At 36.3% G+C, this 26,177-nt stretch overlaps 1 protein-coding gene across 1 annotated transcript; it reads left to right on the top strand.

Moving 5' to 3' along the window:
- The first annotated feature begins 6,295 nt into the window (after positions 1-6,295).
- Positions 6,296-17,966, top strand: pdgfbb (platelet-derived growth factor beta polypeptide b). The gene is made up of 7 exons (XM_042720708.1): positions 6,296-7,201; positions 11,499-11,595; positions 12,016-12,078; positions 13,201-13,394; positions 13,479-14,394; positions 15,700-15,842; positions 16,739-17,966. The coding sequence occupies exons 1-6, from the start codon at positions 7,133-7,135 to the stop codon at positions 15,825-15,827; spliced, it is 1,467 nt and encodes a 488-aa protein (XP_042576642.1). The 5' UTR covers positions 6,296-7,132; the 3' UTR covers positions 15,828-15,842; positions 16,739-17,966.
- Positions 17,967-26,177: the final 8,211 nt, after the last annotated feature.

The following is a 26,177-nucleotide window of genomic DNA, read 5'->3' as shown; positions in this document are numbered from 1 at the left end:
TTAGCACACATGTGAATACATACTTGTTGTACAGTTTGTACTGGTTCTTACAGTGTGTCTTGATGATCTTGATTTCGAGACAGAGCAAGCTTTATCTGTGGCTGAATGTGAACTGCGCTCGCTAAAATATTTGAAATCTTTTAAGAGACTCAGAAGAGGTCAAAGGTTTTTTGGCTCTGACTTGCTATGGCACGAGTGAGTCACTTTTCAAATGCTGTTCCCAACCGAATCTAAAAACATCCTTAAAAAACGTCCAGCCGCAAACAAAATATCTGTGTATAATTCAGCTGTAAATAAAAATGGAAACAGAAGATTTTATGTAATTATTTCTTTGTGCTGGTGCATGATACAGAATTAAAGCCAAGTTTGGGTTGTTTAGATTTCTTTCCCATCCTGTGTTTACAGGAGGATTAGCAGAAGAGAAAGAAAAGGGGAATAAAGAAGCAGTGGAAGGGGAAAGAAGATGATTGAGTCTCATAAACCTTGTACTAGGAGGTGAATCGGAAGGGATTCTTGTGGCCAATTTTATATTCAGCATTAAATTGATCTTGTCCCTATTTATTAGTTTAAGTTGTAAACTTCAGAATTCATAAACTTGATCTTACACAGAAATAACTTTTGTATTCTCTTGGTGTCACTTAAAGGAATAGTTCACTCCCAAATGTTTCAATCTTCAGTGAAAAAAGTGGTCTTGTCTGAATCAGGAAAGTAATATGCACAGATTTACAAGCAAAAACAGTGTAAATCGAGTCTAAACAAATATTGATGGATTTTGATTTGAGAGGACAACAAAGGATGGACTTTTCTCTGGAGGACTTGGAATTAAAATGCCTTAATAATGGATTTGTTTCTTATAAACACCTTTTCACTTCACAAGACATTATTATTGGTCTGGGGTTGGGTAGATTACTTGTGTTGTTTTTATCAGACATTCTGACGGCACCCATTCACTGCAGAGGATCCATTGGTGACTAATTTAAATTTTTTATAGCAATATTGTTTTCATATGTAACCTTTTTCAAGTTTTCTCTTTAAACTCATTCTGAAATGTCATGAAACATTAAAATGGGTTATGAACGCCAAGTCACTGTAGTATTTAGATGTGTTTTTTGGTATGCTTATAGTGCTGCATTAGCAACAATCTGCCTATTGGAATCAGTTGCGACTCAACTTTTCCTTGCACTATTTCTGGATTTGGGGACACACATTGTCTGTTAAGTAGAAGAGCAACTAATGTGTTATTATTTTGGACAGGTTGTGAGGAGGGTGTATTCTTCAGGGTGACCACCTCCCTGTAATATGGAGAGATTCCAGTGACACCGCAGCATTGTATAAGCTGAGGAAGCACAGTTCAGGTTAGGCTACGGAAAACACCCTATTTGTCAGAGCCTGTTTGGTTTGAGAGGAGATGCACACTCACTCGGAACAAAGTCACCAATTCGGCTTGAAGAGGACAACAATAACATGTTGTTTGATGAGAGCAAATCACTGAATAATCAAGAGGCCCAATAGAAGCCTCTTCATCATAGCAGAGATGATGACAATTGGCCCTTTCAAAATGCTCCGCAGCGAAAGGTCCAACGCAGAGGAGTGACCATTTGTCATAACTCTTCAGTGAATAGGATGATTTATTATTTGATATATCTCATTCTCAGCCTCTTTTTTTTCCATCTCTGTTCTTTCACCTTTAGAGCTCTTTCTTTTGCAGTCTGCAATTTTACTTTGTAAAATCCATAAAACTTTTGAGAAATCATGACTATAAAAATAATAGAGCTCTTCAGAGATTTAAATAATTAAAAATATATATGATGGTTTCCACAAAATATGAAGCAGCACAATTGTTTTTAACATTGATAATAATATTAAATATTTCTTGAGCAGCAATTCAGCATATTAAAGTGATTTCTAAATGATCATGTGACACTCAAGACTGGAGTAATGATGCTGGAAATTCAGCATGTAAGTCTAAATTGAGCAAATAAGACACTTCTTTCAAAAACATTTTTAAAATCTTACCGATTCCAAAATTTTAAACAAATTGCTCTTCTGGATTGCTCTTACAAACTTAAAATAATAATAATAATAAGCCACAGAATTAAATGCACAGTAATATAGTTGATAAAATTGCTATTTTGGTTTTAAAACTTTATTCATGTATATCTATATATATATTTTCGTTTTGTTTCTTGTTATCTTGTAAATGTATGCATTTATTTTACAAGTAAAGTCTTAACATAAGTTACTTTGCAAGGATTTTAAACAACTTATTTTAATAATATTCACTGAAAAATTAAATAATAGTATAGTATAAGATGCAAGTTAAAAGTAGCATATTTCTGGTTTGGTGTTGCTGAAGGGTCTGTAGGGAAACACTGATCTACACTTCTGTGCACCATGTTCACTGGACTAGATCGAGTCCTGAACTGCGTTTCTAATTGATCTGCCACACTCTCACTGTGAGTGAACACACCCATGAGTCCCAACAGCTGGCTTTGTGCTGTAATGGCTCTGCGGTTCTGAACAATAGTGTTCCTCTCCGGTCTTTATCCGGTTCATTGAGCCCTGCTGTTACTCGTGTACAGCATCCTGTCCAGAAGCAAAGATTGTTATGACATCACAGCAAGACAGTTATTACAATGCTAAGTAATTTCAGCATAATGACAAAAGTTTTTATCCAAATTGACCTAGGGGACAATTATTAGTGGTGCCTGCTAAGGCAAACATCTCTATACTGTGGCACATGTGGTGCAGTATAACTCATTTTGCATTATTTGTGCAACAGACTTTAATTTTGCAATACCTCAGATCGTTCCAGCTGTTGATGTTAAAAACAAGAGAAGAGAACTGGAGGTGGTCTCTTGCATTTTGTTCAGTTAAAAAAAAAAAACCCTTAGAAAACACCATAGTAACTGCATATCAACACACTTAAAGGGATAGTTCACTAAAACTGAAAATTTCCTTACAATTTTCTTTACTCAGGCTTGAAGCCATCCAAAATGTAGTCGAATCTGTTTCTTCACTGTAACAGATTTGGAGAAATTTAGCATTATAACACTTAGATCCTCTGCAGTGAATGGGTGCCGTCAAAATGAGAGTCCAAACAGCTCATAAAAACATCACAATAATCCACAAGTAATCCACGCCACCCCAGTCCAACAATTAATGTCTTGTGAAGTGAGTTTTTAAGAAACACATTGATCTTTAAGGCATTTTATCTTTAAATATTCTTTAAATAAATTCTGGCCAAAATACCAGTCGATTATTCATAATAATGCTTCCTCTATTGAAAAGGTCCATCACCTGTTCAAAGATCAACCAACATATTTGTTATCTTGTTCTGTGTATATTTCTATCTTGATTCAAACAAGACAAATTTTTCACTGGGGAAGGCAATATTATGGATAGAGGAGTTATCCATATATCCATATATTATGGATATCAGTTTTTAGCCGATAGCACCAGTTTAAAGTTAAAAACACATTCATGATGGATTTGTTTATTAGAAACATACAGATTTTTGGACTCTCATTCTAATGGCACACATTCACTACAGAGGATCCATTGGTGAACAAACAATGCATTTCTAAATTTCTCCAAATCTGTTCCATTGAAGAAACTAATTCATCCACATCTTGGATGGCCTTAGAGTGAATAAAATTTAAGCAATTTTTCATTTTTGCGTAAACTATTATTTTAAAGACACACAGAACACCATTTAAATGTCTGTTTATGAGTGTAATTTCTGCTGCACTAGCGTCACCAATTGGAAAAATGATCCACATGAGTAGACATAGTTCCAAAAACCTTTCTGACAGAAATTCTGGTTTGTACAGAGAGACAGAGAGAAAAGTACATGATCATGAACAGACTTGAACAAATGGGTACATATTAGAGATCAAAGAAACCGAGGAATAGAGCAATATCAAAAGGATGAAAGGATGAGAGGGGCAGGGAGGAGGTGGTGAAGGAGAGAGGAAGTGGGGGACAAAGAAGTGGAAGGAGAAAGAGGGAGTGTGGGAGTTGCAGTGTGAGATGAATGGAGAATAAAAAGATGAACATTGCACAACTCTGTGAATAAAGAGAAGAACAGAACGGAAGCATATATAAATGAGAAACTGGATTAGTCGTGAGAGGTTGTCCAGCCAGCCTTGTTCACACTGACCTCTTGACCTGCTCTTTTCCTAATAAGACAGATCATATCTGCTCACGCACGCGTCAGTGATAACTCTCTGTGCCAGTGCTCATCATGATGTGATCTGACCACAGAGCTCTTTTGTTTGACGCCACTGGCAGCTGCCCACACATTTTTCTAGTAGACTTTGCTCATAAATGTGGTTTATTAACATCTTTTAAGTGCAAGTGTCTTCATATACACAGTACAATAAAACCGATCTGAGTGCAGCTGATAAAAGTGCTAATTTGGGTTTTAAAGGTATTAAATCTGTACAATTTATGGGTTTTTCTTCTGCATTATTTCTCAACATACAGAGTCATAAATTAAGAGAACAACTGATCGCATTCTTTTAAATGATTTTAAAGTCCTTTCAAAAGGTTCATGTTCAAAGGCATGATGTTAGTTTAGTAGACAAATGTGTAAGAATGTCATGATGTATAATTTGATTTTGATCACACAAAAATTTTTTAGTCCTCTATTTTTTAAACCTGGACCTTAATACAAAAGATAAATTCGTTTGCTCTAATTCATTTTCACATTAAATAGATTAAATATTGTGCTCTATGCTGAAGCAATAGCACTTCAAGATTCTCATCTCAAGATTTTTGCACCACACTCTTAAAAATAAAGGTTCTTTACTGGCATTGATGGTTCCATGAAGAACCTTTAACATCCATGGGACCTTTCCATTGCACAAATTCTTTAAAGCATAAAAAGGTTCTTTAGAATATTAAAATATTCTTCACACTAAGAAAAAATTGGTTCTTTTGCTTAATAAAAATATTTTTTTTTCAGTGAGCAATACTTTGTGAACCTGATTTTGAATAGATTTAAAATCAGTTGGTTTTATACTACAGTGTGTGATAAAGATCATTCTAATTGCATCTAATGCATGAAGATTTGCATTCATTTGTTATGTAACAGAGCTATTCCTGTCACCTTCACTTTAGGCTACCGACTGGTCATCCATTGTGCAAAGCTGAAAGGTCGTAAGATTTAAAATAGCTTGAAGAATTTTGGTATTTAGACACACCTTTTGATTCCATTACCTTGTGTAATGCTGTGAAAACATTAAAAAGAGCCCTGGCCAAAGAGAATATGTCAGCCACCATCCCATTCATTCTATGCTAATGAAACATTAACTTATTCAAATTATGTACTTTTTTTTTTCATTGCATTTTTTTTTCATTGCATGGTTTGGCCTTTTTTGCCAAAGGTGTGAACTGCCTCATTTGTGATGCAAATTTATAAAAGAACATATCAATTAAAAATATAAATTTAATATTTAAAGGCATTGCACAAAGGTTTTTAACATTCTACAAAATTGTAGCGTCTAAAAATGTTAAAGGAATAGTTAAAAAATGCATTCACCCTTAGGCCATCCAAGATGTAGATGAGTTTGTTTCTTCATTGGGGCAGATTTAAAGAAATGGAGCATTATTACTTGCCCACCAATGCATCTTCTGCGGTGAATGGGTGCCGTCAGAATGAGAGTCCAAACAGCTGATAAAAACAACAATAATCCACAGCACTCCAGTTCAGCAGTTAACGTCTTGTAATGCTAAATTTCTCCAAATGTGTTCCCATGAAGAAACATCTTGAACCGCCTGAGGGTGAGTGTTTTCATTTTGGGGTGAACTATTCCTTTAAAGCTTATTCTGACATGCAAGAAGTACTGTAATTGCCATTGATGACAAAAGGCAGTGCATATTTGAATATACTCTAAATATGCAAATGAGATATGCATATTAAAATTGGAAAATTATCTATTTGGAATATAGTGCATTTTGAATTGCTGAGTTTTTAGAAAAACAGGATCATGAACATTTTGCAATAAATATAGGTTATGGATATTCTATGTTCCACAGAAGAAAGCTAAAGATACAACATGAGGTTGAGTAAATTATAGTATATTGCATTAGGCCTATAAATTATATGTTCAGTTTAATTAATAGAAAACATAACAATATTTTACTTTGTTCCAATGCGTACAGTACATCTATTACATTGTTTTGCAGGCATCCGCACTGAAGCAACATGACTTCAGCACCTCCTCACCCACCTCCCATCCCCTCTTTCTCTTTCTCAGTGAGCTCAGCCCTGCCTTTAAGGGGAGGGTAAGATAAGAGACCACATACAGACCCCTGAAATCCTCCTCAGAGCCACAGTCCCATAATCAACACCGCACAGACGGCTCGCGCGGGACCGCGCACGCGCTGGACACTGATAAGAAAACTGCAAGACCAAGAGTTATATTTAGGCTAACTTACGTTAATGCCGTTTTTATTACAGACAATGCGAAGAGGAAGGGACCCTCGCGTGCTACACATGGGCCATCTTCAATTGGAAAGACTAACAGTATTTATAGGTTATCAACGGTGATGTGAGTTCATAATAAGTGAGGAGTTTATAGCCTACCAAAACAAAGGGACCGAACGCGCATCACTTTACTTTTTTTTAAATACTTTTTTTTTTAATACCATAAAGTCCTGTTTGACTTTTAAGACATTTTATGTAATCTTTATATTACTTTCTAAAATGGTCATGCCTGAACAGGTATTTTAGATGACCGTTCTCTAAGATAATAGCCTATTAAGAGACGTCTTTATTGGACTGAACCATGCAAATGAATGATTAAATAAACGCCATCTGAGGATTCCGGGATTTTGGTGCTTCGCCTGGAAACAAACCTCTTCGCTCTAATCCGCAAACTGCCTTTCAAAGGACTTCAAATGGGCCACTTGCTCCTCAGAAGAGAGACTCATTCTGCCGTGGAGGGCAATTTGAATGTTTGCGCACTGAGAGGAATGTCGAGCCTGCAGAGCCGCTGAGGGACTCAGACTGCTGCTTAATTAACCCGATATTTGCTCGCGAGTCGGAGCCCAGTTCGGAGCGTCTCTCGCGCGTCTCTCTAAATGCGCGCTGTCCCGCGGAGCCCCGCAGCGGCACGGCAGCAAGATGAGATCGCGGATCCCGCTTCTTCTCGCGGTACTTGCGGCGGCGTGTCTGCGGTTTGGCAGGTCGGAGGTAAGAGTCTTGGACAGTTAATTGGTTCCTGTTGCATTTTTATAGGCTCATTCTTTTTCATTAAGAATTGATTTAATTTCCATTGCTTTATATAATCAAATACGAAATAATAAAACGAGATAATAAAACGAGATGTTACATATCAAGGGGTTTATCCTATTAGTAAAATTTACTTAATTTATAGAGTGGATAATATAGACTACCTACCATAAAATTAATTTGTCATTTATTTAGCCTACTCACCCACGTTTTTCCAAACTTTTTTTTTTGTTCTCCATAAACGTTGATATGACCTCATCTGTCAAGCCCCCAAAATTGGTGCATACTGTGGTATATTCTTCTGAAGCCATATGATACATTTGTTTAGACATAAACAAGCCAAAATCTTCGCCTGTATGGTAGCTCTTACATCACATTTTCAGATTTCACCTTTTTTTTTTGGCGAGTTATGTTCTATAACAACACGTCATAATCAATGACATTTTGCATGCTGGTCTCAAACTGGTCTTCATGCTCTTCATTTTCATTCTTGATATCACATATTCACTGTTTTGATGCAGCGACCAATGGGAAAAGACGTTATCAGTGACGACAAACCTGACTTGACGTGTCAGATTTATTGTAAATCTCAACAGAAACCAAATGAGATTTCAGAGCTCAAAGGGCAATATTTTTAGGAAATAACTTCAATTTTAATCGGAGTGTCTTCAAAATACTGCACAAGAGTCTTCCGGAGTAAGTTTTTTGTAGTTTGACAGATGTTCTGTAGGGAAAAGAACTGCATGAACATTCTATAAAACATTTCCTTTTGTGTTCCATGGAAGAAACAACAGCACAGTACAAATGTGGAATGACAATTTTTCTTTTCTGTTTTCATTTTTGGTTGAACAGCTCCTTTGTCAGTAGTTCGTGAGCATATATGCACGACACGTGTATTTGTGTGCGGGATGGATTTTTCATCCCAGTACTTCAATGCTTCTTTGAATCGTGTTAATGCCACATGAACTAATGCTGTAATCTTGCAGTATAACCACTGGCATCCCACAACATCATAAATCACTCGGGAATAATATGAAGGCTGATTCTTTTAAATGAATCGGTGAACTGACACCTAAGGGCTCCAGGAACCGATCGGTGCACTAGGATTGTTGACATTTAGCACAGAAAATCTTCAGGTTCTAATGCATTTGCCCTTCATTTGACCACCACAGTTGTGTTGCATGAGGCACTTAATCAAAATATGACATTTCTGTGACCCCCCACGCTCCCAAAGTCATCTAGAAGTCCCAGAGGGAGACATATCATAAGAGATTTAATTGGTATCTAACTGAAGACATTTCCAAAACATGCACCTTCACCAGTGCATGGAAGGATGTGTTTAATATAATGTTTAAAATGTAATTCCTTGTTCGAAGGGAAATGCAAGATCAAAACTCCTTTAAAAGCTGTGATTATGATCCCTCTCAGCTTTAAGGTGTGCTTTTTGGAAGTTCCCCGTGTAAGAACATCATTTTTCATCTCTTTATGATGTGTGATTTTGGATGGAAACATCCCGCTAGGTAAAAAAAATAGACAAGTAATTCACATGATTATATGTTTTCATTTACAGATAAAAATGAAAACCATAAAAGCATGCAATATTATTTCTTGCAGCTCCACAAACTGATGGTTGTGCATATTTGCATGTGTTAGAAGATGATATGGGCATGAGTGTGAGAGAGCATTGTCAGCAGATGTGTAATTATGTATCATTACTCCCCAACATGGGCTGTGCATTCCAGCACTCCTCCACAATCCCAGAACGCTCTGGGCCTGTCCTTCACTCTCTGATGATATTAGGAGCAGGGTTCAGGGGTTGTGTGGTTCAGCACTGGTGATCAGCCGAGACATACACCGCCCTCCCATTGGTTTGTTTGGCTGAGGTAACCTGCAAAAGTCAGATCAAATGAAAAACGAATTTTCTACTTAAACATTTATCATGTCTATCTCTTGAGAAAAGGACTGTTTAATCGTATATGTCTTTCTTTTCTGAAGAGATATCAATAATGTCTCAACCTGTGCTTAAGATTTGCTAAACAACCAAACTAAAGTCTGCAAACCAAAATCAGAAATCCATGAAGCTCCATTAAGTCTCCTGAGCTTTGAAACAGCAACCTCTGAGCAAAACAATTCTAATCTTATTCTATTCTATTCTATTCTATTCTATTCTATTCTATTCTATTCTATTCTATTCTATTCTATTCTATGTGTGTGGTCTTTGTGTATGCCATCTGGTGTCTGTATGTGTATTGTGTTTTTTTGTGTAAGTGTGATGCTATATATTTACATTGGGTAGCCATAAAGCAATTTAGTGTGTGTATGTGATGTATTATAAATGTTTATGAATCATATAAATGTGAATAAGAGTGTGTTTGTGTGTATGTTCAAGCATACACTACCATTTAAAAGTTTGAGAACAAATTAATCAAAATTCACAATAAAGACATCTACATTGTTACAAAAATTTAGTTTCAAATGAATGCTGAGCAAGAAGCTTCTCCTCCACAAACTATTTTCCACAGAAATAGTAAGATATTTTTCTTGAGAAGCAACTCAGAATATAAGAATGATTTCCGAAGGATCATGTGGCACTGAAGACTGAAGTCATGATGCTGAAAATTCAGCTTTGCATCACAGGAATAAATTACATTTTAAAATATATTAAATAGAAAACAGTTATTTTACATTTTTAATATTATTTTACAGTATTACTGTTGTTTCTATATTTTTGATCAAATAAATGCAGCCTAATATAGGCTCCTCTTTCAAAAAAAAACCAACCTTATACTAAATCTTACCGACCCCAAAATTATGTTTTATGTTTATATTCTATCTATCTGCGCTATGTTCAGTATCAAGAAATCACCAGGATAATATTTCATCAACGTTCAAACAACGTTTATCTGCTTATAAACATCCTGGTGCACTATAGATCTGAACTTAAGCCTTGCTGTAGTATTGGCAGTTCTTCCATGCATGCACAACCAGATGATAGAGAGCTTAGGAATGTGACTGAGAGAAATTAGATGGAAAACCGATGATGATTTATGAGATTTATGCATTTTGGACAAAACAAGACTGCTGTGCTCCCAAGAGTGTAGGATATACCGGTGATTCACCATGAATGATTATTTCTGTTTGATTATAAGTGCATACCGCAAGAGGTGTGGCAAATTTAGGATGTTTCTTAACTTTTGGCACACTTGAATTCCTGCATTTGTTTGGCCCATGCAAAAACCATCTGAATCACCAGCCAGTAATGTGACTGATTTCCTTTATCACGCCGATTACCGAAATACTGCATCCTTCCGGCAGCCTCCCTCATCCATCTCTCTCTTTCTCCTCCTCAAACTCACCTTTTCTCCATCTCTCCATCCCCCACTTCCTCTCTGCCCTCTTTCCTGTGTCCTGCATAAATGCTGCCAGATGAGACAGAGGAGACGAGGGTCAGTGGCCCCTGTCTGGACATGCTGTATGAACAGAGCTATTGTGTCCTCAAGACCTGCACTGACACCCTGAGACAAACCAGCATCCACAGAGCTCTGTCTCACTGTCACACACCCAAACACACATTCACGTTATTTTATGTATGCACTCTTTGGAATTCTTGATTCTGATTGGTCATTCAGAATGATGTGCTCAAACATTGTGTTAAAATGTATTGCATTAAATGTAAATATTTTTATTGTAATTTATTATATTTTTATTTTATTTTTAAAATACATTTTTGTATAGATTTTTTATATTTACATTTTTTAATTAATTATGCATTCAAGTATGTTAATTTTTTTGTATGTATCAAGGAGGATAACAAAAATTATTAGTTCATTATTAGTTCATTATATAAAAAATAATGCGTTGTATCAGTGTCCACATCACTCTACCTGGGTCTTGACCAACTGATGGCACATTATGTTCACCAAGGCTGCATTTATTTGATGAAAAACAGTAATATTTTGAAATATTATTGCAATTTAAAATAACTGTTTTGTATTTAAATATATTTTAAAATCTAATTTATTCCTGTGATGCAAAATTTTCAGCATCACTCTTCAGTGTCACATGATCCTTCAGAAGTCAGTCTAATATGATGATTTGCTGCTCAAGTAACATTTCTTATTATTATCAATGTTGAAATCAGTTGTGCTGCTTCGTATTTTTGTAGAAACCGTGATACCTTTTTCAGGATTCTTTGTTGAACATAACATGCATTTCATTGCACTGAATATTTTTAATACATTGTGTTTCCTCTGTGTAGGCTGATCCTCTCCCAGCCGCTGTGGTTGAGTTGGTGAAGAGTGGATCTGTGTCTTCTTTTCAGGACCTACAGTTTTTGCTGTTCTCTGAATCTATAGGTAAATCAGCTCTCTTTAGTTTGAAAATGCTTCTGACATTCCTGGAGGCAAATATTACACTTTAATAAATATATGTTAATTAAGACTCTGGGCTACAGCAGTCCAGTACCATATTTAATATAGATTGCCTCTTTAATACTTTTTACAAAGCAACTTTTTGACCTTGATCTATGTGTGCTGTCCTCATTTATATTTAAGGCATGTACAGTAGCAGAAACTCTTATCTAGAGTAACTAAGTGCTTTAGCTTTTGTAAAAGCCCTTGCAAATCCCTGTAACACTATGAAAGAAACCTTAACCAACGCGTGTCTAGAAACCAGAAACAAGTTGCTATTTTCTACAAGGGTCTGCATTGCATGCATTTTCACCACTATTTCACTACCGGATGGTTCAAAGTTGCTGTTGTTTTTTTTTTCTCCAGAGTTTGAGCCGGACAGTCAGCATGACAATGACACCAGCAACCGTCTGCCACGCAGTCTTCTGGGTTAGTCTGACTTACTTTGTTCTTCTTATTTTATTCTCTTTTATTTTGTCATTATTTGTTAAGTATACATTTTCAGTGTTAAAATCCCTTTCTGTCTGTGCCAGAATTATAAATAAGCCATGTGTAGGCTCATTCCCCACAAAAGTGTACACACTGTGTCTCTGTGAGTTTATCAAAAGGGGTTACTTGATGGAATAATGGCACAGAAAAGACATATTTCAGCTTTAATATTAGCTATTTTCTCATATTGTAAAACATATTTTAAGCTATTTATTTTTTAAACTGTTTAATTCTGTTGTTATATTGAAAATGCTGATCACAGCAACCATCCAAAGTCAGCAAATCTGTATATCTCTCCTTCTGAGCTGAGTCAGATCATCATTATTCCCAGACACAAGAATCATCATAAAAAAAAAAAAAAAGAATCAGAAGAACTCAAACAAGCACAGTCCTTTATTGTTGATGCATGCTGAACAAGCACTTTCTGGAATAAATCTTTTTCAGTATGTCTGTTTTGAAAGACCGAGAGAGAAAGATGGAGAGAGACAAGAAGAAACATAAACTAGGAGAGAGAAAAGGGGGGATGCTATTCAGAGAAATCAGTTAAATTGAATTAATAGAAATTAAGAAGCTGAATCCAGAATATTGTTTGTGGCATTTATTCTATACTGTCAATTTACATTTGTTTCCCTAGAGACTTTATTTATGTCACATAAAAACATTCAAGAACAGTAGTATAGCAATAAGTAAACCATATTTTTACATTTAAAAAGAAAATAAAAGGAAAACAATATATTTGTTTATTTATTTTCAAAATACTTATATTTATGTGCATTCTTCATAATTTTGTTTTATTTTCGAAAACATTGTTATTACATTATTATTACATCTGTTTTAGAAAAGTCATTGCTACATTATTATAATACCCCTTGTTATTGTCATCTAGCTAGTTTTATTTAGATATGAGCTTTATGGGAAGCCAAATGATTAACTACCACCTAGCAACCGCATAATAACAGAGAAGCATTTTGCATGAGCAAGCACCTGTACAAATCGAGTTAGTCAAATGTTTTTCTCGTAGCTCATTTGCATCTGTGTGTATTTCTGCATCTTTGTCTGCAGACGCTCAGCCGGCTCAGCAAGCTATCTGTAAGGTCAGGACCGAGGTCATCGAGGTCACACGCTCCATGTTGGATCGTAGCAATGCAAATTTCCTGTTGTGGCCCCCGTGTGTGGAGGTGCAGAGGTGTTCGGGCTGCTGTAACACCAAGAGCCTGCAGTGTGTGCCTGTACTCACACACACACGATACCTACAGGTACACACACACACACCTGCTTTTCAAGTGTGTACTTACAGTATATTCAAACAAGCCATTTTTCACGTTCCTCTTCATCCTCAGGTGATGAAGATACAGTATGTGAACAAGCAGCCACTCTACGATAAGGCTGTCGTCTCTGTTCTCGACCACGTAGAGTGCCGCTGTCAGCCGGCTCCTCGGCCCGCTCAGCGCCGGAAATCATCTGGCCACAAACAAGAAGGGCGGGAACGCTCTGGGAAACCTCGACCCAAAGATGAGCTCCATCGCAGGGATGAACTCAAACACAACCAGAGGATAAGCCTGGAGGACCTGCTCAGCCACAGCTGGCTGCCCAAAGAGAGGTTCTCTGAGCCAGGATTCGGCCGGGACGGCTGGGCTCTGAATGAGACGCAGTACAGAGGGGGCAAAGGTCATCACCGTCACCCTGGGGATGGAAGGAGACACGGCAAAATGAATGACACAGCAACGACAGCTCCACTGCCGAATCACACCGAGCAGGAAGAAACTGACTTGTCATTGCGCAACATTACGCAATTACAATCGCTGAGTAATGCTAACCAAAGTATAACCAATCAAACATCTGATTTTACAATGACTGCATTGGAATTGACCAATCAGACTTTTATGCAACAGTCAAATCTAACGCAAGAAAACGAACAATTGCAAACAACCAATCAGACAGACCAACTCGCCTTTAATGCCACAGGAGCAGCCAATCAGAATCAGGGAGATGTGTTTGTGTCTGTAGAGGAGAGCGGTCAGAAGGTAAGAGGTGAGACTATGAGCATAGAGGTGAAGGAGGAGGAGCGAGAGCAGAGACAAATGGACAAAAAGGCTAAGGAGGAGGAAATGGAAGAGCTGCTGCTAATGCACAAAATCCTGGATGAAGAAAAACACAAACATCTCCTCAAAGTACAACAGAAGAATATACAGCCAGACGAGAAACTACAGCAGCTCCATCACAAGCAACACACTTACACAACCACACAACGGACAGGTAAAATAACAAAACACTTAAATGAGATTGTTCTATTCATTCACTTATCATCAATGTTTGGTAGAATTTATTGCCAGCTGGACAATACAGTGTTGTTAAAATAAAAGTAGACATATGTTTTTAAGAAAAAGACAATGAAAAAATGCTGGTGAGATAAGTTTGATTGGCAGTTTATTATGATCTTCAGAGCAGAATGTCAGCGGCCTTCTAAATGAACGTCTCAGCTCTGTGCCACGGTGGGCTTTGCTTTAAACTTGCATTAGTTCACTCAAAAATTAAATTTCTCTCATCATTTACTTACCTTCAAGTTGTTTCAAACCAGTGTCAGTTTCTTTATGAGTTTCAAAAGTATGAGCTTCAAAACAAGAATAATGGTTACCATGCAGTTGCTGGTAACCATTGACTTCCACAGTATGGAAAAATCAACTGTTTGCTGTCCTACAATCTTCAAAATATCTTCTTTTGTGTTTAACAGAAAAAAAAAAAAACCTCATACAGGTACAGGTTTGAGGGTGAGTAAATAATGATAGAAGTTTTGTTTTTGGTGAATCATCCCTTAAGGAAAGCAAAAATGCCCCAAGTTTACTTTATATTGTCATTTACGCAACTCCAAAATATTTTAGCTGTATTGTTGTTGTTGTTGTTTTTTCCCTCAAATCTATTATATTAAACCAAATCAAGAAACAAAAAGTTCTTACATTGCAGATGTTCTAAAGAAACAATTTACAGGATTGTGGTTTGCATGTGAGATGCAAAGAAGATAGAAAAAGGGTTTTAAAACTAAAGTAGTTGGTGTTTGCCAGGGTGTATCTATGTGTAGTTGTTAGGGTTTTGCTATGCAGTATTGTGAGTTGTTACCGTGCATTTGCTAGGATGTTCTGGGTGGGTGTTAAGATGTTGCAAGATGGTTCTGGATCTTTGTTAATACGTTACAGACATACAAACAGACAGTCAGACAGATAGATCTGTCATAATTACCCACTTGATGTAAGTGATGTTTAAGAGCAAGCACACTGGGGCGTATTTGGACCATGCTTGATTCTGTGAACCAGTGTCTATGAATATCTCAGCTGACTTTGAATAAATGCTACCCCGACACCCACACACCAGGAAGAGGAAGTAACACTTGCATATGCCTACATTAACTTGTCCAGTGCAGCATTGACAGCATTATATCAAATTCATTACTTGCAGATTAATAAGGCTAATGTGATTGGATTCAACACAGTACAACAATACTGCACAACTCTGCAAGATCAGAATAGCTTGATTAAAAGTTGATTTTGTTGTTGTTGTTGCAAACAGGAACTACATCTCCTCCTGTGCAACTCCCTCCACACAAACCCCCCAGACCACCTCCTCACCCCCCGAAAAGGAGAAGAAAACAGCGCAATCGCATCAGTAAATCTGCCATGAGAGCCCTGCTCATGTAACTCAAACATACACAGGTAAGCTGCTCGGATATTAAAATGAAATACCACATTTAAAGGAACATTTCAGCCCAAAATGTAAATTTGCTGAAAATGTACTCACCCTCAGGCCATCCAAGATGTAGATGAGTTTGTAAGGTTTTTTTGATTGTTTTTTTAATTTAGCATTACATCCCCCACTCACCGATGAATCCTCTACAGTGAATGGGTGCCGTCAGAATGACAAACAGCTGATAAAAATCTCAAAATAATCCACACGACTTCAGTTCATCAATTAAGGTTTTGTGAGCCAAAAAGCTGTGTGTTTGAAATAAACAGACTGATCATAAGACATTTTAATTTCAAACCATTGCATCCAGCTAAAATACAAGTCCTCTATCAATAACATTGCTTTCTCAAGTGAGAAGTCATCTCGTCTGAATCAAGAGAGAAATATGCACAGATCAACCACCGTTTCCAAGTGAACACAGTTCTAAACAAATGTGTCGGTGGATTTTGATGTGAGAGAGCAACAGAGGATGCACTTTATCATTGGAGGAAACGGGAGTTTAATGTTCAAATGCATTGACGATGTATTTGTTTCTTTCAAACACACAGCTTTTCTCCTCAAAAGATATTAACTAATGGACAGGAGCCGTGTGGATTACTTGTGGATTATTGTGACGTTTTTATCAGCTGTTTCGGCTGTAATTCTGATGGCACCCATTCACTGCAGAGGATCCACTGATAAACAAGTGATACAAATTTATCCAAATGAAGAAACAAACTTACCTGCATCTTGAATAACGAATAGATTTCAAGCAAATTTTCATTTTGGGTGAACTATTCTTTTAATACACAGTAAAAATAATCATAATGGTAACAATATTACATGGAATGTGCTGACTGTGTATCTTTCTTTCACTCTCTCGCAGATAAATAATCAGACTGATGCAATCTCTCCCATATGAGTTTTTATTTATGTAACCAGTGTGTCCTGGGACGTTAAGAGATACGGCACTAATCACTTTTCAAAAAACACCTGCAGCCAGGCCATTCTCACCTCTCACCAACTTCCTAATCTCTTTCTCTGCTCAAAGCCATGAGGACAAAGACAATTCTGACGCAGAAGATGTTTGCATGGAGGATGGTTTCAGGTTATCTTGCACCTGCTGAAGAGTCCCTCTGCTCCTGTTGGCTCTTTGAAAGGACACTCAACTTTCTAGGTTCAGAAGTGGGACTTGGGAATCATGTAAATCCAGAAGTTCAAAACACATCAGAAGCATGAATCACCTTTTGAATCCTGGACAAGAGGAAGCGTATGTCAGAGGAACCAAGTAAGAGCATGACGCTGGACCAGTATGCAGCATTAAATAACCTGTTCAGCACAGAACTGGCAAAATGTGGAAGAGAGTGGCTTGAAAAGACCTTGAAAAGATTTCCTATAATCACTCACCTTAAGAGACAAACCGGTAGTTGCTCCTGTGCTACATCATTTTGAATCACCCAAAAAAGCGGTTGACAATTTCAGTTATGTTGTAAAACTGAGGCTTGGATTTCATGAAATAATTGACAAAAGAATCATTGTTGCTACCCCCAATTCATTATTATCAAAAAGAAATCTTTTGAAAAGCACACTATATCCAGGGATGCATTCAAAACATGTTTTGTTGTTGTTTTATGTCATATTTCAAAGTATATGTTTTTACAGACAAGCACAGATAACGCTCGAACAACTTTGTATTTTAATATATTACCAGTCAAAACCACAAAGTACCTTTGCTATAAGTTGTTTTCAGTATCATTTGTTATTATTTAAGCGATTCTTAACACTGGAAATTCACACAGGATAAAGTAAGGGAATGCATTTCTGTCTCAATTATTTCCTCATACCTCTAAGAGTGTAAAGGTGCTACGTGATAACACAAAGCAGTAAGAGTTTATTCATTAATATTATTTATTCTTTTGTAAATCTGTTCTGTTCACAGCAGGGCCGTTGTTTCGTCATAGTCTCACAAAGCTCTCACCAGAAGACCAAAATGTGGATTATTTGTACTATGTTCATGTACAGATGGTCTGTTTTAGATCTATACTAAACTTTGCAGATTGTGCAGAATTTGCACTCCTTTTTTTATACGTAGAATAAACTTTAAACACTAACCATTAAGGTGTAATTCGTGGTCTCATTTTTATTTTTTTTTTTAATTTTGTGCAATTTAAATTAGATTTAATGTTCTTTGCTTTTAATAGTTTTTTTTTCATAGTTCATCCAAAAATAAAAACTTGCTGAGCCTTCCAGCCATCCAAGATGTAGATGAGCTTTTTTCTTCATCAGAACAGATTTGCATAAATTCAGCAGTACATCACTTGCACACTAATGGATCTTCTGCAGTGAATGGGTGCCGTCAGAATGAAAGTCCAAACTGCTGATAAAAACATCACAATAATACACAAGTAATCCACAGCACTTCAGTCCATCAACTGATGAGTTAAGAAGTGAAAAACTGTTTATAAGAAAAAAAATCCATCATTAACACGTTTTTTACTAAAATACAAATCTATAATCCAAAATAATGCTTCCTTCGGTGAAAAAGTCCATCCGTTGTTATCCACTAACATCAAAATCTCACAACATATTTGTTTAGAAATGTTTTTTTTGCTTGTAAACAGTACGCTTTTCTGAATTTTTTTTTTTACAAACACACAGGTTTTCACTTCACAAGGTGTTAATTGATGGACTGGAGTTGTGTGGATTACTTGTGTATTATTGTGATGTTTTTATCAGCTGTTTGGACTCTCATTCTGACGGCACCCATTCACTGCAGAGGATCCATTTGTGAGCAAGTGATGCAATGCAATATTTCTTCAAATCAGTTCTGATGAAGAAACAAACTCATCTACATCTTGGATGACCTGAAGGGAGAACAAGTTTAATTTTTAGGTGAACTATTCCTTTAATGCAAACCTATTCTGAAATTCACATGGACATCATCTGTTGTGCTTCCACAGTTTTTACCCTACTCATGTGGCAGACACTTTTATTCAAAGTGACATACAGTGTTTTTCCTGGGAATCAAACCCTTGAACTTTATGGTTGCTAGCAACATGAATACCAGATGAGCAACATAAACTCATGTTTTCAGCCCCGTGCATTAATAATGGTTTGTTTTTCCTCTTTTACATTGATCCTGATTAAAACTAACGTATTCCCAAATCTATTTCCCCAGAAAACATCACTTCTACACTCACAGTATCTGCCAACAGTTTGTCATTTTGGTCTGTTCATGACTGGATTTGGCAGAGGGTTCTGATCCAAGTTCAGCACATTTTACACAATTACACTAACGTTCAAAAGTTTGGGGTCAGTATGTTTTTATTATTATTATTTTATTCAGAAGGGATCTAGCAAATTGATCAAAAGTGACAGTAAAATGTGTTTATTTCAAATGAATGCTTTTCTTTTAAATTTTATATTCCTCGAAATATCTGGAAAAAAGCATCACGGATTTCACAAAATAAATACTGTTTTCAGTATTAATAATAATAAATGTTTCTTGAGCAGCAAATCAGCATATTAGAGTGATTTCTGTAGGATCATGTGACACTGAAGACTGGAGTAATGATGCTAAAAATTCAACTTTGCATCACAAGAATAAATTATGTCTTATTAAATATATTAAAATAGAAAGCAGTCATTAACAAGTCATTTAACAATATTACTGGTTTTACTGTATTATTGATCAAACAAATGTAGCCTTGGTGAGCATAATAAATCTTACTGACCCCAAACTTTACACGACTAAGGCCAGGCCTGGTTCAGTCCCACGGCCCTGCAAATGCTAAAGTGGGACGTCCCAGAAGTCCATTTATTCCCAATCACCACATGAAGTTCCACTGGCAGTCGGAGGTCTTTTGTGCGACTGAAATGGGAGGAAAGTTTATTGCGTTGTTACTCTAGGGAGTCGTGTTGTTTGTATTTGTTTTTGGGAAGGTGACAAATATGTTCCTGGACTAAAGGATCCTGATTAAAATCCCCCTGTTCGCTGAGCATAAAGCAGCCAAGTGGATCTTTCTCAAGGGCACTGAAAGATCTATACTTTTCAGCTGAATTTTCTGGAACCAGATTGTGAATCTCAACAAGACTGTTTTTTTCTGACCTTTGACCTCTAGCTACGATAAATAATCCATTGATATTTGTAGCAGTTTATTGTGCTTGACCAGCATTTATGCAATGGCTAAAATGGCCTATCATGCAGTTTGTTTTTGTTTGGTCTGTGTGTGAATGGTTGAGAGGGTGCCCTGCTCTGCTGCGGCCCACCCGGACAGATAGACACACTCCCTTACTTCATATCTGACTCACTCCCTTGATAACTGGAATTTATGTGCTGAATTAATGCAATTAATTATGCGGCCCTGCATTCCTGTGGGAGGAGAGGGACAGTGAGAGTCGACAAAGTGGATCTGCTCAGTGCTGGCATTGTACAGCATGACCTTAGATGAGCTTGACATTTTGATGCACAAAGATTCAACTCAATCTTGGAATAAACTTCACTATATGTTGCAGTTATTCAGTTATATGAAGTACTGTACCTCACTTAGTATATTCCACTTTTTTTTTTCTTATCTCATCTACTTGAACCTTCTTAAAGTCAGCTGTGTTCTACTTCTACTCCAAACAATGTTGCTATGAATGTATTTAATCCATTTCTTTTTATCCCTACAGTTTCATTCATACATTTTTATTACTCCAAAAGGAAGATGTATTTTCTCGGGAGAGAGCAAAACAATCACTGAAATATTACGTGCTTCAGTATTTCTCCAGCAATTATTACCGAAGCCAAAGCAAAGATATTTGCAAATAAAAATCACTCTAATATTTGGCAACCATAAAAGGTCACATACTGAAAGATACCCCTAAGACAGAGAGGATGAGAGGGCATATTCCTCTCTGCTATAGTGCACTCGTTTTCCTCCAAGCACACTTAAGCAAAGGTGCTATAAAGTTTGTTATTATTATCGCTGCAAAAGTATGATGTACAAGCACTCAGCGTCCATGTTTGCAAGAGTAAAAGCACTAAGAGCAGATAAATCTCACGTATGCTAACAGAGAGAAGAGTTTGCACCCTCCCTCTTCATGATTTAGCCTCCATTAGCCTGCTAGCATAACACACATAAACAGACACACACAGGTTGTCCACAAACCCACAGCACTTTTCAGTGGCAGTAAGGCCACGTTCTGGATAGTGTCATGCTCTGCCCAGACCTGCTGATTTTAAAAATGTGTGTGAAATTCAAAGAATTGATGAAAGGAATTGAAGAAAATCATGCTAACAGCTAAGAAAAAAGTGTGTGTGATGCAAAACACATGCAGTACAAAACATGCACTTACTATATAACACATTATATTTAAATCATAAAAATACTAAATTATAATGACAAATTTCAGTAACTTTTGGTCTGTTTGAGCTTTCACATAAGACTTTAAATATATCTTACAGTCACATGGTGCTTTTTGGAGGAGGATGCCAAAGATTTGTACGGTTAAAAACATGAATTAGACTCTAAATTAGAGGTGAGAACTGGAGCATATCTCAATGCAGACGAACTCTCTTTAGTGTTCAGAGCTGAAAAAGCAAACTAGACACTTTGAGATTTAAATGATCACATTTTTAAACTTGTTTCAGAGATGTGGATGAAATACTTGTGGATGAAAGACATCCCTGCTAAAAAAAACAACAACAAAAGCACCATCACTGAAAATTCTAATGGTTTCCAATACAAATACCATTACAGATATTACACACCATCAATTTTAACCATTAAAACCATTAAAAAAAAAATTTTCTGTAGTGTGTTTTGGGACATATTCCATTAGGATTTTTTTCATTTTTACAAGCAACTAACAGAAGGTGACCAATTACCAGTAGAGACCCACAGGGTCCCTTATAGTTTCCATTAAAACCAATACAAGTCCCATTAGAACCAGTAAGACTATTACAAATTTTGTGATGGTGTCTATTTTTTTTTTTCAGCAGGGATGGACATGGCTCAAACCGTTTAATCAAGCATGTAAAAATATTTTCATACACAAACGCATGAGCACATGCCACAAGGCCTTAAACAAGATAACAGGAAGACGTGTGTGCTGCTGGTACAGATAAAGATCTGATCTCTTATGTGTGAACTTGTGTATGGTTTGGGTGTGTGAATATGTCTGTTCTTCCGCTGATGTTTGTGTGTGAGAGACAGAGACAGAAAGACAGACAGTGTGTGTGTACCGTATGTTTATCTCTGTGCATATTTGTGTGACACTGAGCCTCATATAACCTTCTGACACAGACCTTCGGTATTTGTCTCGTATACTCTTACAGACTGTACAGCTGTTACCCTGATGTGTGTCTCAACTGACATTCTGCTGTCCATCGCTTATGATTCAGGTTCTGTGTGATCAGCAAGCACAAACATTACCACAATGTTACTTTTTGGTTGCAAATATAGTGTATCATTGCAGTACAAAGTTTTAAAACAGATGTTATATGTTAATGCATATTTACAATAGTTTACCTTGACCCTACTGTACATCTGAAACATGCATTTTCATCATACTGCTTGGGTATAAGTGTTATACAAATTTGTGAACTGAATCGAATTGTGAATATGTCTTCATTTTTTTTTATGACAGTAACACTTTAGTATAGGGACCGATTCTCACTATTGACTAGTTGCTTATTAGCATGCCTATTATTAACATATTGGCTGTTTATTAGCACTTATAAAGCAGATATTCTGCATGACCATATTCTACATTCCTAATCCTACCCAATACCTTACTAACTATTAATAAGCAGCAAATTAGGAGTTTATTAAGGCAAAAGTCATAGTTAATGGTTTGTTAATAATGAGAATTGGACCTTAAAACAATTAGGACCTTTATAATTAATATAAAACAATTTGGAAATGTTATGAAAAGACATGGTAGGTTTTCTATTACTGTAGATGCCTTTTACTAATCTGTAATGTATTTTTATGTTTAATAGGGTTATGTTTCATATTTTGATACGTGTAGGAGACCTATAGTTTAACTAGAATTAAAAATAAATGAACAAACAAACAAATAAACCATGCTAATCATATCAGAACATTTGTGCAACATTATAAAACATGATTTCAAAAACCCTTTGACATCTATCATATTGAAAACATACAATATCACAACGTTTCTACAACTAAAATCATGCATTTTTACACATTCAGTGCTCTGGGAGCCTGTTGATCGTTTTAATAAAAAAGCGTTTTATCTGTTGATTAGAATATTAAAACTGAATTTTCATTTGTTAGTATTTATTTTTATCCAAATGTTGAATGTTTGGACACAAGTCAGCAAGCCTTGGGTAACGTGGGAATGATTCTGAGGAAGCATTATAGTTATAAACTATAAACTACTAAACATCCTGCCAAGTTTCTCTCACTACTCACTAACAGTACAGTCATGTTTTTCTTCTTAACAAATGATGATCATTTAAATGAGAATTCAGGGTGTTTTTCGGGTGAGAGTGTGGTTCTGACTCACTGGTTGACATCAGTCCTGCTAGTGAACGGGTCTTCCATGAGCAGAGCACTAAAGGTCAGAGGTCAGATCAGAGGGCAGGATTACTGAGCTAAACAGATTATCTGAAAACTGAGTTTTTATAGCAAGCTGTTGGTCAGTAGGCCTGTTGATTATGTATGAGTGTGTGTTAGGATTACAAACAGAGAGGAAATATTTTTTTTCTCTTGGTTTCTGAGGTAGGATCCCAAAGTGTTGCTTTGGATAAAATCATATTCAGTGTTTTTTGAAAGCTACATGTGCCTTTCTTTTGTCCCTTCAACTAAATACTTACCAGAACAGTCACAATTACACTCACAATGCAACAGCAGTCATATGTGCAGCCAACATGTTTTACACAAATGAACCTTTAGCTCTGAAATTTTTAGCGAACAGGAAATTAACGTTCTGCTTTTGTGTGATATGCAGACAGCATAACTGTAAATAGGTCTGATTGGCTATTGCGAAGTGCATGTGCATGTGCATGTTTTGTTCTAAGAATGCGGGACATTTGAGTAGCACATTCTAGGAAATATTTAACTATTTTGTTAAAGGGTTGTGGCATCCCAGAATGCATTGCCACATTAATACATTATGTGGTTACTGTTGTATGATTATTGCCGGGGCTCGAATTGAGGGGGGAATGGGGTGGGGGGGGGGAGCGTATAAATAATAGTTCATTTAATAAGGCGAATTTTTTGTTAAATAAAAACCTTTTTAAAAATTAGACAAATTTTGTAATCATTATGTAAAGTCAGCTACAAGACCCACATACCCCCCACCCCCAAAAAAGAAACTGACCACTGATTATTGCATTTAATTTTATGACTTAATACTGTGTCGTTGTTGATTTCATCATTACTGTTTGATGTGTGCTGATGATTTTATTTGTTGACTTCGTCAGTTGATAAAGTTTGTGTGTTAAATATTGAGGTCTATGTAAAACCATATTAAGCATCTTTTTTGTATTTACAAGATATAGTCTCCCTGCTTTATGATAAGTATAATACAAGAATGCCTATAATAAGAAATCTTGTGTTGATAATTTTATATTTGTATAAATATATTTGTATGATCTGACCAGAATGTATTGACTTAATAAGACATTATGAATTTAATGAATGAACAGATTTAATTGGATAAATACTTAGGATAATTTAGTATTTTTTGTTTTCATAATGAATTCCCATGCTTCCATCTCTGTTATTTCATGCTTTTAAGGACTTTATTACTATTATTTAAAAACATGACAAATAGTATTTGCAATGAATAATATTGACTGGGGTTTCTCTTGTTTTACTTTTAACATCCTCCAGGCCTGTTTTGTATTTCAGGTAGCTTTTATAAACCACTGAAGGTATTTGAAGCTCTATTATTGCAGTACTCATATGGAGACCCCACGATTGCATAATGGTCTCGTACGGCCATAGTTTCCAAACACCTTGAAGGCTTTCCTGTTTATTTACAACATAGCAAAGGCGACATGTTGTCAACCGAGATCTCCACCTCTCCCTTCATGCCTCTGTATCTCTCTCTTGGTTTTGTTCTTCTCATTCACTCTTGAACAATGGATCTTAAAGTTTTTGTGTGGAATGTATCTGCTTTCAGGACCATGATCGGAATTGAACAAGAATGTTTGTGGAAAAACAATAAGTGTGTGTTCTATTGTCACGGTCAAGGTTGTATTAGTGAGGAGGAAATATGAAATTAACTGTTAGAAACTCTTCAGTGACTCATGTAGGTATAATTAAAACATATTCGCACACATACACACACACACATAATGTCTCACACACACAAGGCCAGCATGAGGTGCTGAGTGAAGTAGATTAGTCTGCGATAAATCACATCTGCTCAGTGTGAAACCGATGATACAGACATACTCCATAAACTCCAGCATACCAAACAACACACATGTGAAACACTGAGAGAGACGGAGATAAACACACAAGAACAGACACTAAAATTACGTGCGTGGAAGAAGAGTACAAGGAGGCACTCTTGAGCTCCAGCTAAATCTTTATTACCATGTGCTAGAGTAGTTTGCAATCACAAAAGCATAAAAATAAACTCTTAATAAATTCTCCTAAACCAGAGACAGCTATAAGCAAGCCATTTTTTTTTGGGTTGTGCCTGCTCATGACCAACTTGAAACTTTTTTGCCTCAGCACATAAATAGTTTTAATGTTTTAGATAACATAACACAACACTCAAAATAAAATATTCAAAAACCAAAATTAAAAATCTCAAAAAAAATAAAATTTTCAAAAAAACAAAAAAAAAATAACTACTTATACAAAAAAACCCCCCACCAACCAAAAAAAAGTCAATTTGCTTCTCCTTCAACCAAATTGAACCATAGCTTATTCTCATGGACTCTCACTTGAGACCGAGAGCATGCGCAGTACGATATAAATGTAAATTAAACAATACCATTCTCAAAACCAGTTTAAACACAGCAAACTATTTTCATATTAGCCTATAGTACACAAAACCTCTGAGTAAAGCAAGTTTCATTTAATTTGTTCATTCCCAAAATATTTCAAACGTTTGTAGACTAGTTTTGTAGTCTAGTTTTTTTTTTTCTTTTTTTTTCTAATACAGTTTAAAATTGACTTAACAAATTACCCATCATGTCACCCAGGTAACCAGCGCAATCGGGCCAATTGCGGCTGAGTGTCGGCTCACTCGGCAGTGTTCTGGCAAAAGTGAGCCAGCTCTGGCCCAGTAATGGTTGCCAGATTTGGCTAGGCTTTGGATATGCCGATTTGGCCCGATTTGCACTGAGA

Source organism: Cyprinus carpio, chromosome B3 (genome assembly GCF_018340385.1).
Source record: "Cyprinus carpio isolate SPL01 chromosome B3, ASM1834038v1, whole genome shotgun sequence".
Taxonomy (NCBI): domain Eukaryota; kingdom Metazoa; phylum Chordata; class Actinopteri; order Cypriniformes; family Cyprinidae; genus Cyprinus; species Cyprinus carpio.
The sequence above is the reverse complement of the archived record's forward strand: the minus strand, read 5'-3'. Positions and strand labels throughout refer to the sequence as shown.

Bases quoted from the DNA above. Each gene is read 5' to 3' on its own strand.
- pdgfbb (XM_042720708.1), top strand. From the start codon at position 7,133: ATGAGATCGCGGATCCCGCTTCTTCTCGCGGTACTTGCGGCGGCGTGT. The intron at 12,079-13,200 runs GTTAGTCTGACT...CTTTGTCTGCAG, and splicing joins TCTGCCACGCAGTCTTCTGG to ACGCTCAGCCGGCTCAGCAA. The intron at 14,395-15,699 runs GTAAAATAACAA...TGTTGCAAACAG, and splicing joins CACAACCACACAACGGACAG to GAACTACATCTCCTCCTGTG.